The sequence below is a fragment of the Sprattus sprattus genome, assembly GCF_963457725.1.
Source record: "Sprattus sprattus genome assembly, chromosome: 4".
Lineage (NCBI taxonomy): Eukaryota > Metazoa > Chordata > Actinopteri > Clupeiformes > Clupeidae > Sprattus > Sprattus sprattus.
In genome coordinates, this window is record NC_137923.1 from 27,993,838 (window position 1) to 28,010,303 (window position 16,466).

Sequence of the window (16,466 nt, forward strand, 5' to 3'; positions counted from 1 at the left end):
CATGAGTCAGACACTTCCAGCTACCTTCAGGTACTAATAAACTGGAATAAAATCATGCTGTTAAGGGTGAGAGACAGAGCACTCAAGATTTTGAGAAACTCATGTGGTGTCTGTCAAGTGCCATGACAGAACCCTGAGTCAAGCACTGTTGAAAGCTGAAAGTGAATCTGACAACCATTGAAGCTCACAGTAGGTACGATATGTTTTCAGTGGTTGGCTCCATTTTGGCTCATCATTCTTCTGTAGTTCAATTTTTCAATTTCATCCAACACCATCCCAAGTACATTTATATGTGAAGCTATCATCATCCCGGCCAGCCTGCATGCATTGGCCGTGTTTGCAGTGTTTTTATCTCCTTTTTTTTCACCCATATTTGGTCGATGGTTTGGTTTGATTTGGTCTGAGAATTAACCGATCCGCATGAAACTTGATATGGTTGTATCCGCACAGGGCTGGTACAGAAAAGAGGGTTTGTGTCCATAGGTCCCTTCGTGCTAGCGCTCCCTGAATGCCTGTGTGAATGACCAGTCTGAATTCAATGTTGTAGGCACATTCATAGCATATAGAAGCTATTTACCTAATTTCAAACATATCGGCCTTAAGATGACACTACAACTAGCTACAACATGGTTTAGTCTATCTTTAAAATCTGTCTTTACATCCTTACGTAACATTTACAAAATTAACAACCTGTCAATGTACAGCCACCATCAACTATAGTTCCTTACATTTCCACCCAGAATAAGATAAACAGCAAACATTGCCGAAGAGTAATCATTCAAGATAACACACCTTTGTAAATATCTTGTTATTTCACTTAATTTGTGCTCATTCTGTCACTTACTGTGGCGGTCATGTTACACATCGCTATGCCATACATCTAGTTTCTATATTAGTTTATGCAGCGTCATAGGTTCATGTTATGTAGTATGTATGCAAAGCCCATCAATGCAAAACCGTATATTAAATTACATTAATGTGTACCTGCCACTGGTTCTTTGGTAGGAAAGAGCTTGTTGTCCACAGTCAGACTGATGTCGAAGAAGACATCCTCTTCATCCCTGTCGGCATCGAGCTGTGCAGACAGGAAAGGAAAAAGATGTGATGAGTCATCCAGAGCACTCCAGATCTGTCACAATCATCCAAACAGATGGACATCTCTCCCTTCCTTTCAGCACTTGCGTACTGCATGCAAAAAAAACAAAGTTGCTTCCTACCGCCTTCAGATCCTACAAATCTGAAATGGGGGTTTATATTCAACATCTCATTGAGCTTTGAATAGATCTTTGCTGTGGTGAGACTTTCATTAAAGCCCACTGACCAGAACAACACCTGCTGACCCCAACTGTCCTTTCCCCATGGTTGAGCCAACTGAAGAATGACGGCCTGTTCCACAGGTGATACCTTATGAAATATGCTTGAACACAGGAGGGTAAAGGCCTTTTGATGACACCACTCTCACTCTCTCTCTCTCACACACACACACACACACACACACACACGCACGCACACACACACACACACACACTTACACGCACGCACGCACGCACGCACGCACGCACGCACGCACGCACGCACGCACGCACACACACATCTCAATCTCTCTCTCACATCTCAATCGCTATCGCTCTCTCATACACACACTCACACACACACACATACATAGAAAAACAAGATATGGGAAAGAATGACCCCCCCCCCCCCCTCAATCCCCCACCAGCACACCTTCCAATTCACCTCTGGTTTCTATGACAACAGACTAAAAAGAACTGCTCTGTGGCATGTACTGTGGTGTGTCTCCCTGTGCTAGGCTTCTGTAAGCACACTTAATTCTGTGTAGCTTTCAAAGATGCAAAGCGCCTTTGAGCCGGTCTTGGGCATAAGTCCAACTCTCTGGCAGAATCCAACTTGCTACAACAAAGGCCCACCCGTTCTACTGCTACAATAAATCCCTTTCATGTCCAGATTGTTACAAGATCTTAGTGAAGCCACAGTCAACACTGAAGAATTGTGTTGTGACTGAATAGTCACTTAATGTCTAACATATCGTGTTGCACTGTGTTCCTGTGTTATTGTCATAAAGTTTGACTTGACTTGATTTAAAGATCTGTAAGCAAATTATGTATAGACCAATGGTCTATGAGTAAAACAGTGGTTCTGATCAACTGTTTAGCTGGGATTTCTGACTAAATCGGACCTAGATATAAAATGACACAGTTCCTTTTATTCCCCATTTGTAAAGTACTGAGATTAATACAAAACCTTGATCTCTGAACAGTTTAGTTGTTAATGCCAGTCTTAATCTGGGAATAACAAGATGCATGTCTAAAACCATATGATGGATAATGTGCTAATTAGACAAACACAAGCTGTGAGGTCTCTTGAGGTAAGTTTTGGGCGGATGGACCCGGCCCAGAGGTGGTCTGACTGCAGGGTAAGCCTCCCTCAGAGGAGCGGTGGTCTGACTGCAGATTAGCCTCCCTCAGCCGGCTAATTTCAAGAGCACGGAAGAAGCTCTGGCCTCTGAGTCACGCCACAGAGCCCCTTGTGGTTGTAGCAGAGTGTAGTGAAGTGCTTTGTAAAGCCCAGGTGGTAGTTAATTAAGACTTTCTTTCTTGCTAGGGCAAGAAAGGGGTAACTTCAATCACGCCTCACAACAACAGAAAAAAAAAACCTGTTATCTCTCTGGCTGACTGGCTTAATCCCGGCTGACGCTTGAAAGTGTCTGGGTTTGGCCGTCAGAGGTTTTCAGTCATATTAAAGAGTCAATTAAAATCGAACCCCCCCCCCAAACACACGCACACTAAAGATGCAAGGTGACACCTACGCCATGAGCATCGGGGAAGGTTTCTGAGGCTAGCTGTGAGTCATTGGCTAGACAAGACAGCTTTTAAATTTTCCTTGCTACGCTCCAACAACAAACATACAGAGTACCCAGGGTGGGCAGTCTCACATGGAAAAACTGTTTGGTTTTGTGTTTCTAAAGGTCATGAACTTTCACCTGACATTTACACCCCAGTCTGCAGTAGAATATGTTGGGTTTGAATTGTTTCTATTGTCTTTTGATAGCTAGTCCATGTCTGTAGGTTTATTTGTAAGCAGTAATGATTTGAAAGGTGTCAGTAAATCCATATGACCTTTTCCAGCTCATAAAACGTACATACTGCACGTAGAACTCTGAACTGAACAAATTGCAGTACAGAAATAGCTACAGTGCCGGTACAAATTTGCTCTCACATCCTTTACAGAACTCTACATGCTATGCGCAGTATAGAATGTATACTAATAGTTCCCATCCTCAACCGCAGCTTTGGTGGGGCTCTGGTTGTGAGCGTTCACTATTGAAGCAGGTAACAACTAGAAATAAATAATTTTCAGTTCATAAAACCAGACAAGAGTGTTCCCCCCCACTGGAATTGAAACCTGACGTAAAGGGACAGTTGAGACTGAATCTACTTGCCTTTCTGCCTATGTTGGCTGTGCCATGGTTGCACTGCTGACAAGTAATGGAAATTAATTGGGATGAGATAGGAATACACATAATACATTCAAACTGTGTAGTTTTTTAGTTATGTCTCATAAAATAGATGATGTAGTTTTGGATCAAATATCTCTCTCCCTTTTTATCAACTATCAGTCTTGTATGTATCATGTAATCTTGTATGTATGCGGATTCCCTCTTCTCCTCCTCTCCTCCCTTCCTTTCTGCGCCCCCATCCCCTTTGCCAATCTCTTTATTGCCTGGCCTCAAGCAGATGGGTGCTGCTCAAGGTTTCTTCCGTTAAAAGGGAGTTTTTCAATACCCAACCAACTTAGGGCTTGCCCATGGGGGTTCAGGCTCAGGGCTCTGTAAAGGGCTTTGAGACGACTTCAATTGCTAATGCTGCTATATGGTCAAGAAAGCCTCTACCTGAACCCTCATTAGAGTAACATAGCCATGCCATTAACATGTCAAATGGCACATGCCGTCATTCTGTCATATACTTATGACAATTGGTGCGCCCCGCAGAGACATATTACTGTCATGTTGCTAGTATGTCATGGTAGTATGTGATATAAGCTGTTATGACATCTAAACTTCTGAGAGTTGTCATGGTATTTATTGATCATGTTAATATGTCACAGTTAAATAATTACAGACCAACTTTCAAGATCACCAATATCTTGAATGAGTTAGAGCGTGATGCTCAGATGGGTTTTGGCCTAGGAGTCTCCTGGCTCAACTGACTGCATCGTACGTTGCTAAAATGTGTTGTGAAGGCCACACTTCAGCTTTTTTCAAAGGCCTTGGTCCCAATACTTAGTAGGCAGAGTGTGGAAGCAGAAACCAGTGATTTTGTCTTTACATTTATATTGCATTTTCAGGGAGAAAGGAACTTAATTGTTTCCTCAAGGGCGTTTGTTGTAGACTTGAATGAGTCAGTCTAAAACAACCGCGAGGGGCTCAATGGTGTCACAATTCTATTCACCATGACAGCAAAGATCCCTATCCTAGTATAAAATGTTAGATTTAATCTTCAACTCCCAAAAGTCCAACCTTTAACAGACAACATCTACAACAACATAACGTTTATTTTCTGAGAATGATGAATGAGTCAACGGAAAATATGGATCACATGACATTTAGATATGTCAACAATGACTAGGCAAAAAAGATACAACATAAAAGAAATACTCACAGGTACTGTTCAGAGAAGAAAAATAAATTACCGTGTTGCCTACAGACAACTCTCAATTATACTGTTCTGTTCAATAGCGATCGACAGATAACACTTTGAGAAAAGTACAGCCCTTTAAATTCATTTCTCACCCGAATGAGGTTGGGCAATTTATCAGATGAAGGAGTTGGCACTAATGTCATACATTATGTTTACCACTTAAGGTTTGATGGACGGCAGGACAGCAGCAGAGGCTATAATCATGCGCTAGGATAAAAACACCCTCAAGGATGCCAGCTAAGAATGCTCTGCTCTCATGTCCTTACTGAGAATGTTCTGGCGGATGTCCATAATCTTTACTCAGAATTCATTTAGTAAATAGCCAGTTACAGGGGGCTACAGAACATAAAGCTGATTGTGTTTGAATGTTAAGAACAACATAATCCTACCCAGCTTTTTGAAATATTTCAAAGATAGTACGCATTCATACAAACACACACACAATGGGAGTGTGCAAGCAGTCACCGTTTACTAGGGTTGCACCGAATCCAGTATTCGGATTCGGATTCGGCCGAATATTGGGCTTTTTTGAGGGGTTCGGGTTCTGCCGAACCTTGGCATTTTTTTCCACCGAATCCGAATCCTAAGCTTTCACTGCGCGCGCCACGCTGGTCGACGTAATTATCTGTTTACAAACAAGTGGCGCGTTGGAATGCAGTGGCTGTAGCTGCGAGTCACTAGAAAGCTAAAATGGAAGTAGTTAACAAAAAAAGTGTCGTTTGGCAGTTCTTTCAAATAAAAGAAGGCGATTCAAGTCGAGCTATATGTTCAATTTGCAAATCCGATTTGTCTCGTGGTGGCAAGGAACCTAAAAAATATACAACATCCCCGCTGTTAAAGCATTTGCGTATTAAACATCCAAAAGAATACGAGTTGTGCACGAAGGAATCTGAAGACAGCAGACAAAATCCAGCAACTTCAGGTACGACAAATGAATCACAGCTAAAAACGTGTGTTAGCCAGGCGACCATGAACAGCTTTGTCAGCCCTACACCGAACAAACAGTGGCCCTCAGATCAGCCTAAAGCCAAAGCCATTCATGCAGCAATTGGAAAAATGATAGCCATTGACTTGCAGCCATATAGCATAGTAGAAGACACTGGATTCACCGAACTACTCCAACTGCTTGAACCTCGTTACAAAATTCCCTCCAGGCGCTTTTTTGCTGACAAAATCATCCCTGAAATGCATGAGTCTGTCACTTCTCGCATACAAGAACACGTTGCCGAAGCACAGGCTTTCTCATTTACAACCGACATATGGACTTGTGAGTACACTACACAGTCCTACATCAGTGTGACCTCACATTGGATTGATGATGATTTTAAGCGTTCACATGCAATTCTTCGATGTGAAGCATTCCATGGAAGACACACCGCATTAAACATCGCAGATGCACTGCAAGAAATTATCAGAGCGTGGGACATACCTGTCAACAAGTGTCATCTGGTCTTGAGGGACAATGCTGCAAACATGCGGAAAGCCATGTCCAATGCAGGGGTGCCAAGTGTTGGCTGTTTTGCGCACACGCTCCAGTTGTGCATCCACGACAGTCTTTTATCTCAACAAGGTGTCTCTGACATGATCACACTGGCCAGGAAAACTGTTGGCCACTTCAGGCACTCTTCAAGTGCTAAATCAAGGCTTTCTGCTCTACAGCAGGAGTTAGGGCTGCCAAACCACCATTTAATCCAGGACGTGTCAACGCGATGGAATTCAACATACCTGATGTGCGATCGTTTAACAGAACAAAAACGTGCCATAAACATATACGTGTCCGAGACAGAGGGTATGCAACATATCCATGCACAGAAGTGGACTCTGATGGGGGATGTTCTGATGGTGCTCAGGCCCTTCGAAGAGTTGACTCGAGAAATAAGCGCAGAAAATGCGTGTATATCTACTGTCCTGCCAGCTGTGATGATGTTGAAGCGCTATATCCACAACGAAACAGACGGGCATGGAATCAAGCAGATGAAAACCCGCTTGCTGAAATCTCTGGAGGACAGGTTTGTGGGAAGCGAGCAAAATAGCCACTTAGTTGTGGCAACATGTCTGGATCCCAGATACAAGGCGAAATTTTGGGTGAGTGACACAGAACAGTGTCGATCAAAGTTGCTTGTGCAGGAGGCTGTATCCCGTTTATCTGAATCGGAGCAAGGCGCATCTGCGAGGCCTACAGCAACTGAACAGCCTGAGAGGGAACAAGGCCCGACAGTAAGCACTAAACGGCACTGCTCAGGAATCTGGAGCGGCTGGGACGATCTGTACCGCAGCGATACTGATGCAGGCACATCGAGTGTTGACGTGGAGATAGGCACTTTTTTCAGTGAGCCCCTTATTCCTCTTAGAGAGGATCCTCTTCAGTGGTGGAAGACAAACCAGCAGCGATTTCCATTACTGGCGAAAACGGCAAAAGTCTACCTCTGTGCGCCAGGGGCGGACTGGGGGGGAAAAGTGGCCCGGGAGTTACTGTCAGACCGGCCCACTCAATACACGGTGCGCGGCCCACTAAGTACACAGCGCATTGCCCACTCAATGGATCGCACGTATCGGTCAGTGGCCTACTGGGAAAAATACCCATACACTAAACATTATTTTGGTTGATTACAAAGAAATTACATCATATATGCTTGTTTTTTAATAACATTTGGATCCACCAATTTGCCTGGATGGACACATGGAATAAAATGATACTGGCTATTGTAACACTCCAAGGTAGGTATAGTTTGCAAGATGAATAGTATCAGATCAGATCAGATGGTTATCAGATCAGATGGTTATACGTATACAAAGCCTATTGGTTAGTACACTCAAAGTGTATTAGATAAATATACTTGAAATTAGTGCTGTCAAACTATGACAATATTTAATCGCAATTTTTTGTCTATTATAAATGTCCCTTCATTTATTTTGTATCCATTTATCCATGTTTTATTCCAGAATCATCTATCTAGATAACATATTAACATTGTTTATAATGTAGGCTAAGTGTTGTGAAACGCAAGCTTTACTTGGCCAATTCAACACCTTTAGATAACATATTAACAATCTAGATAACATATTAACATTGTTTGTAATGTAAGTGTTGGTGTAACACAGAGATTTTAGCATAACAGACTAGCTGGTTAACTTATTTGACACAAGTTACAGTATTAGAAATGATAAGATTGCCCTATTTACAACTACCACCATGGATAGCTTGCTCATCGATTGTAAGCAAGTGACTACGGCTAACATGTTAAAATAGATAATCTCGATGTTGACAACAGCTTGCTTATTTTACCAGATCATAACGGTCTCAATTTAAGACATACCGTTAGCTAGGCTTGCTGTAGGGAACGTTACCTCATCTGTGAATAGCAAGCTAACATTTGGCAAGGTCAACGCCACATCTTACCTTATCACTGTCACCAGTCAGTGGTTTTCCAAATAAAATGTAGGCTAGAGTAATTGACATTTAATAACACCTAAAACTAAATCAGACTGACGGAAGAGATTGACAGAGGCAGCAGCAAGCTGTGCCTCATCCGTGTTAAGGGCTAGTAGGGCTGACTGCACACGTTAATACGGTTGCGTGCCCTGGCTGATCGTGTTGCGTGTATGTATGCAAATCCAAATGTTATCCCAGAATCCTCTACCTCAATCGGCACAGCTGAGAACCCTTCGGCTGTGTAAGAACCAATTTTCAGGTGTTCATTAATAACGTAGAGATATGTTCTGACGTTGAACTTCCGAAGTCCGTAAAACACATTTAAGAAGTAACGTAAAAAAAAAAAATTAAAAAAAAATAGGTCACCATAGGTGTGAAGACAGATTACAAGTAGGAGTATAAAATTCAGTCAGTGCTTCTCCCCAATTGCAGTTCTTAGAGAAAACAAGGTTAACGTTGTCTACAGAAGTTAAATAATATATTGTACTGATATGCGCTGCGAGTGGGCCTGATGGCGGTGGGCCGGTTGATGATGATAATGGGCTGGTGTTTTGGGCCATCGGCCCACCAGGGATTTCCCCGGTATTCCCGATGGCCAGTCCGCCCCTGCTGTGCGCCACCAACCTCTGTGCCCAGTGAAAGACTTTTCAGTACTGCTGGGGACATTCGTTCCCACACTCGCAACCGGCTGTCACCTCTTAATTCCGAGCGTCTTGTTTTCCTCAAAGGAAACGCTCATTTCATGTGATGGTTGGATGTAATATGCAGAGAATGTGTGTGGTTAGGCCTAAAATTGTAAGTTATATGGCTACATGTTCTCATCATAGCCTATGTTCTAAACGAGCCTATTATCCATAAAGCCTATACTGAGTAAATGTTCAATAACATTAATAATTTCAGTTAGCCTATATATATATATGTTTGGTGACTTAGGCTAACTGAAATTATTAATGTTATTGAACATTTACTCAGTATAGGCTTCATGGATAATAGGCTCGTTTAGAACATAGGCTATGATGAGAACATGTAGCCATATAACTTACAATTTTTGTTTGTTTGTTTTAAGGAAAACACTTTTCTTTGCATAATGTTGCCTATTTTTTTGGCTATAATTTACATTTGGCTACTGTTCTCATCATAGTCTTGTTTTCCTGAAATGAAACTCTCAGTTCTAATTTCTCATTCACCTAATAGGTTCATTGTGATGCAGGAGAGGCCTGTGTGGTTAGGCCTAACATTTTAGTTACATTTGGCTACTGTTCTCATTATTGCCTATGATCTAAACGGTAAAAAAACTGCCTATTATCCATGTTTATTGATTAATGTTCAATAACATTCATTTCAGTTAAGTCTTTTTTTTTTTTTTTTTAAAGAAAAACACTTTACTTTGCAGAAAGTTGCCTATTTTTTCCCAGTGAAAATTAAATAAAACGAAAAATACACTGATGTTGACGTTGTTTACTTCATTAATGTGTTTAGTGTTAATGGAGTAGGATTGGAGTAGGATTCGGTATTCGGATTCGGATTCGGCCGAATCTTAACCAGTGGATTCGGTATTCGGCAGAACCCTAAAAATCTGGATTCGGTGCATCCCTACCGTTTACTGAAACTATCTATCTGACCCAGAGATATTGAGGGCAACAGACGTCCAGACACACGAAAATAACTCACATAACCCACAACACCCATCTCTCACGTGATCCCACTGAAATCCGAATGAAGAACACAGCTTTTATTCACCCCTTTCAGTAAAGGCCTCAATATACTTCTGCATCCCTCTCCGTCCTCGAAAAAAAATGGGCGGGCGGTGGATTCAGAAAAATTTGAACGTACTAGTCGGCCCTACTTACTACTCCGACGGCTATCCGTGCTGAAACCTATTCAGCGCCGGACCACTGGGTGGGGTAATGACTGTTTGTCGAGGCCGTAGCTACCCCATTACCTTTTTGATGGAAGTCATTGATTGTTTGTCCTCCCTCTTCCCAACTGTCACGGACATAACGTGTGAGCTCGCTCTGGACCTGTCGGGCAGGTGTCATTACATGGGCCTTGGAGACATGTAGCTCAGTCATAATTGGCATGTCTAATGCTGTATATTCACTTGAGAAGGCAAATGTATCTCCATGGTGGTGGTAATTTTTTTGTGAAAAACATAGCAGCGATTTATACACAACGATATATTTATCTTACATACAATAGATACACTATTATAAAACGATCCAATAAAATGAATACGTTCTTATTTTCTTTGGTATTTTTGTCACATTCAGATTTGCAATGATTTCTGGGTAACCTTTATATCACTACAACGCTATGACAACGCACTCAGTGTTGGCCATGAGACGGTTGCCTTTGTCAAAAAGTGGTAACGTGAATGTGTCACTATGAAACAAAGCATGCACACTTCGAACAAAATTACCCCCCAAACTCTGAGAAAAGGGCCAGAAAAATAAACCCACGATAATCATCATACCAATCAACATGCAGTTTTATAGTAATATCAGCCACACAGCAAGAGCATGCATTCCTCAACATACAGTTGTGGGACTGCCTTTTCAACCATGAAAAAAAATATACAGGAGCACACTTACTTATGATGCTCTCCCTAGACACCTTTAGTGCCCAATTTTCAAGAAGACGATCTTAGAGAAATCGTTGTGTGTGTGGTAGTCGTTTATTGTATAAATACCTCCTCCCGGCAATCCTCACATACAGCGAACCCCAAGGGCCAAATTATGTAAAGCAAGTGAGGCTGAGGGCCAACAACCCCCCCCCCCCCCCCCCAAAAAAAATGACAGCGGTTTAAAAAAATAACAGTTTTTATTAGTGCTGTCAAATGATTAAAATATTTAATCACGATTAATTGCAAATTAATTAATCGCAAATTTTATTTTAATGCTCTTATCATGGAAAAGTGGATTGGCTTGCTTTATGCAATGTTTTATTTTATTGAAAAACAACATTGCCAAACAGGGGTGTACAAAATAAAATTATAAAGTGCACATTTCAGACTCTGCTGAAAAGCTGCCCGTTGACATTTTCAGACAACAGTGAAGCTCGCTTCTTTGCACAACTTTTAAAAGGTAAACTTTCTATTCAGAAGCTTTTTATCAAACATTTCGCTGTATCGCGCTCACCATCAGTCAAACCGTAACGTTAGCCTACTACACAGTTTGCGAGGCCAAAAAGAACGTTAATCTTAAAAAAAAAAAAAAATAATCCAAAAATGTGCCGTACCCGGGCCAGATCTGGCCCACGGGCCGCCATTTGGGGACCACTGGCCTAGACCGTGCTGATATGCTCTCACACGCCACCCTCATTGAGGCAAAAGTAATGTTTGCCTCAAATGTCTTTCACATGCCGTTTTATGTAAAGTCAGACATTCTAAATAGGTTCTACACATACATGAAATACATTTCCTATTTAATGGATGCAAAGTAGGCTAATGCTGCCAGCATTACTCCGTAGCAAATTACGTTAGATGTCAGTTCAAGCTGGTTGGAGAAGGCACTTTCAACACCGAGCCACCAGCCAAGAGACCAACAGTGGTCGGGAGCAATGTACTTTTCGAGGGTTTATATAAAATACGGTAGCCGTAATGCTGCAAGCGGTGAGGCTTTGTAGTCGTACTAAAACATTTTGACAGAAAACAGGAAATGTGAGGTCCTGACATGTGTGATTCCGGAAATGATGTAGTTTGGAAATGATGCCGTAAGCTGGCCAATCACAGCCAAGGGGGTATCCGACTCTCTCCGACTCTTTAAGAAAAGTTAGAAAAAAGCGTTCCTCCCCGACCAGCTCTCCGAAGGCTCGGATGGGCGTTAACACCTGGGTGAAGGTGTTGCCAAGGGGTGCCAAAATGTCCCTCTACGACCGAATCGGAGAGAATCGTAGAAGTAAAAAACGGCCTTAATAGGATCCTCCAAAGGCAGTGGAGCTGAAACCTTGCTGTCCATGAACGCTGCCAGCAGGATTCCTTTTGGGCAGATGTCTGGGGAAGCGGAGGGGGTCCACTTTTCATGATGGGCCTTTTTTCATTAGATGAGGCAAATTAACAGGAACCTGGACTCTGCAAGGTTTTAAGTTCCAAGTTTAAAACATAGATTTTGTTCCTGTCTTTTCCTCCAGAGCTTCAGTCTGTTCTCTCTCTGTTCCAATCGTGGAAGGCGAGCAAGAGTGTGGGAGTGTGTGTAGCTGCATATGTGAACTTTCAAAAAGAATGTGATATGTAGGTGAGCTCACACACAGACAACCAATTACCACACCGAAAGCTGAGCTCTTCACTCACACCAAGACATGTACGTGGGTTCAAAATACAAAAAGAGAGAGAGAGAGTTGTCGCTCTCACACGCACGCACAATGTTAGGTACCAAGCTACTAAGCTTGTTAAATATATGATTCACTCAGAAGAGCAGAAAGTAGGGCGGTAACTAAAACGTTTGTCTGTGTGTGTGTGTGTGTGTGTGGGGGGGGGGGGGGGGGGGGGGGGGGGGGTGTGTGTGTGAGTGTGTGTGTGTGTAACAAAACAAACCTAACTTAAATGGTCTGGCACCTGACCGACCCCCAGACAGAAGAGGCTTTCCCACTGAAGGATGGCTTCCCCAGCATCCCCCCCAGTCCTTGCCATGTACACACAGCCTGCGCAGTTTTATTCCTTTCCATTCAGTTTTGTTTGTTTGTTTTTTTCTGGTATTTTTATTTGTTTGTTTTTTTCTGGTATTTTTTATTTTTTTTCCCTAAACTACTGGCTAGTGCTTCCTACTCCCAGTTCCTGGCGATCAACTGGCTTAGAGCAGAAGAGAAAACCAGTAGGAAAAATGTGGGCGGGGGAAGTGGTAGAGCACTGCTCTCCCATGCCCACATGGCCCACATCCACGGCTGAGGTGCCCTTGAGCAAGGCACCTAACCCCGATCACTGCTCCCCGGGCGCCGCTGAAGGCAGCTCACTGCTCCGGGTTAGTGTACTTCACTGTGTGCCTCACTGTGTGCTTCACTACCATGGATGGGTAAAATGCAGAGACTAAATTCAGAGTGTGTGTGTGTCACTATCTCTGCCGTTGAAACAGTCACTAGTCACTAGGGCTCCATTTCCATTTCCATTTCCAAAACACATATGAAAACCGACTTGCTGTCGAGCCAAGTTAACCCACCTATACCTCCAGACTGATCAGGCCTGAGAACAACCCTGCTTTCGGCAATACCTGCAATGCTGCACTTATTCGTCCAGACAAAAGAACAACAAGCCTTAGCAAGTTTATCGACACCTCACACAGTCTCTATACAATTACTAGCACAGGTTCCCCAATCAGTGCAATTAAATGGACAGCCCCACCCCTATTGACAGCCTGTAATGAATTCAACAAAGAGATAAAACGAATATAAAGTCATGTTAATGTTCCTGTGTGTCTTTGTACGTGTCTGTAAAAATACACCCAGCAAATAAACACCCTTCAAATCATAATGTAAATGTGCCCCACGAAATGTGCCTAGCAACAAAATACAAAATAATTCATATCGTACTTACGCCACTACCGGTACTACTAGTTAGCTGTCGCTAGTTTTCTACTGTTTTGGAACCAGCCTCCGTGTTTCATGTTTGCAGCCTGAAATTAACCCTGTTTATAAGACAACATTTTACGTAACTTTTGTTGATTTAACGGCATGATTTGTTGCGGTTATTTATTACAATCACCGAAAGGAAGCACGAGAGAGAGAGAGACTCTTGCAGAGGCCCAGACTGCACTGTGGCTGATGCTGTGCACATGGGGCTGTGTGACAGTTGATCTGAATGGCCCTGCATGCTCAGAGCACCACACTGGGGGAAAGACACGGCAAACAGGAAACAGCCCCTGCAGTGGCTGCCTTCCCTGTATGGGGACCATCCATCCATCGAGCACCCTTGAACTTACCTTCAGCCCACACCCCTCTCCCCCCTCTCCCCCCTCCCACTGTCCTTCCCTCCATCCTTCCCAGCCGGAGAGAGATGAGACAGACACAGAGTAAAAATGGTAGAGAAAGAGGGAACGTGAGAAAAAGAAGATTGAGATAATCAGAGAAAGAGTCGGTACAAACACAGATATCTATAGAGAGAATGTGGGAGAGGATGTCCCAGTTCTCTCTGTCTCTCCTGGGAGACAGATAACAGTGACAAGGCCAAATCTGAGTCTCCCTCTGTCTGTCTCTCTCTCTCTACCCCCTCTTTATCTTTGTAAATATATTAGGAGTTTGGAGTGAATTACACTGAGTTCTCTGTTAAATAGCTAATATCCCTGTTCCAACCCCCCCCCCCCCAACCCTTAGAAAGTCAAAACTATTTGGACAAGCTCATGTTATTGCCTAGTGAAGAGCAACCAACACAGCTGACTTTCACTGACATCACTCTAACAAGAAGCAAGCACTGTTCTCTCCTTAATGGCTGAATGTAAATGTGATGTAATGCACAGCAATTGCTAACTTTCTGCTTCTCTCCATCCCGTTAGTGTTTGAATGACCTAGCAGACGCATCATTTAGACACTGATAAGATCATATCAGATCACCTTACTTGGAAGCAAGAGAAGCCAGGATCTCAATAGGCTGAATAAATAACCTGTCCCACTTTGTGCTAACAAACCCCACTGTTTTTGGTCAAGGCCCATTTATGCCATTTATGGGCGCTGTGGGTATTGTTTTCCCTGTCCTAGAATGAAATGGAGCTTGCTATGCAAGCCTGCGTTCCTGGAAGTGACGCATTGACTTTGGCTTTGTGTGGCACGCTAGGTGCACGCCTGGAGGGCAGACACTAACAGAGAGCATTTAGCACTGAGGAGAAATCGATCTGACTCGAGCCGTAATGGCCGCCGCCTCATTTGTTAAGTCCCGTGCCTGCTGATGAGTAGACAGAAAGTTATGCCACTCTAATTGAGCATGAGCAGGCATACATCACTGCCAGGGAGGTAGAAAAAAAGACAAAGTCAAATAGATATGCATTCTGGGGTAAATGCCTTTGTGCCTTTTGGGCAAATAACAACTTTGCTGTAGGGGCATTTATCATTGCAAATGGGAGAGAAAATGATGTGTATGTGTACTCCTGAGGGAGTTATATGCATATGTGTTCATCTGTGCTGATGTGCAGCAGCCTTAAGGACACAGCGTGCATGTACAGACCCCTATCACATATAGGACCGCTTCTGCAGGACTGTCAGGGCCAGCCCTAGCACATTTGGCGCCCTAGGAAAGCTTTAATCCTGGCGCCCACCCCGGAAAAAAAATCCAAGCTTCTTAACAGTTCTACACAGTGGCGTAACGTAGTTACGATCCGCCCAGGTGTAGGCTATTATGAAGGGCCCTAGTCAGTGTCGTAAGGCAGTGATTCCACAAACATTTTAAGGTTCCGTACCCTGCTGCCACGCTCCTCCCCCCGCACACATATTCACTATAACACTTAAATATGTGAAATTATCAGGGTGGATCACTAACCGCCGCCGCCACGCCCCCTCCCCCAACGCACATATTCTGCCTATAGCACTTGTCAGTGTAATCAGCAAAAAAGAAAAATCATTGCAACTGCATTTGTCGCCTGTAGGAGGACCAGCCCTGAGGACTGTGTGTAACAAAACAAAACAAACCTAACTGAAATGGTCTTGCACCTGACCGACCCCCAGACAGATGAGGCTTTCCCACTGAAGGATGGCTTTACCAGCGATCCTCACAATGCCGGTTCCAGGACTACTGTCCACTCGCATGAGCAACATTGAACCAGTTGTGGTGAGGAAATGGGTTGTGGAGAAGTGAGGCCTGCAGCACATAACGAGGCTAGGAGCATAAAAGGGAAAGTTTGGTGCCATTTCATTGGCACATCGTCAACTGAGAATTAACAAGGTCCAAGTACACAAAAACGCAATTGAAAATCAAGTATCAAAAAAACAAAGGTTTGAAATGTATTTTCATATAATTTTGTTTAATATTATTATTTTTTTTTTAATGTCAGATAGACCTTGTTAATTCTCGGTTGGCATCATGGGTAAATTAGCCTGACGATGTCATACTCATAATTCTAGTCAGAATATGAGTCTGATACCCCTCCATTGAGCTGTGATTATGGGGTGTGTTTCAAGGAAGAAAATGCCTCTTCGCTCAATTGGATACCTAGAACCAATCAGAGCAACGTAGTATGACCATCTGATACATTTAACTTTTACCTGATCCCGTAGGAAGGATGGCAAAAACATCTTTTCGATCGACAAATGCCTTAATCGCGTTTCTCTGTTCCTCTTTCAAAATGAATGCGTTGTCAATATCTGTGAGATATGCATGCCCACGTTATACTTATTAGCAG

The 16,466-nt window shown here is 43.1% G+C and overlaps 1 protein-coding gene across 1 annotated transcript in view; it reads right to left on the reverse strand.

Moving 5' to 3' along the window:
- Positions 1 to 16,466, reverse strand: part of ak5 (adenylate kinase 5) — a 61,553-nt gene that overhangs the window by 22,182 nt on the left and 22,905 nt on the right. The window contains exon 7 of the mRNA XM_080837152.1: positions 985 to 1,075. Coding sequence (XP_080693278.1) covers positions 985 to 1,075 — 91 coding nt within the window. The remainder of the gene's footprint in view (positions 1 to 984; positions 1,076 to 16,466) is intronic.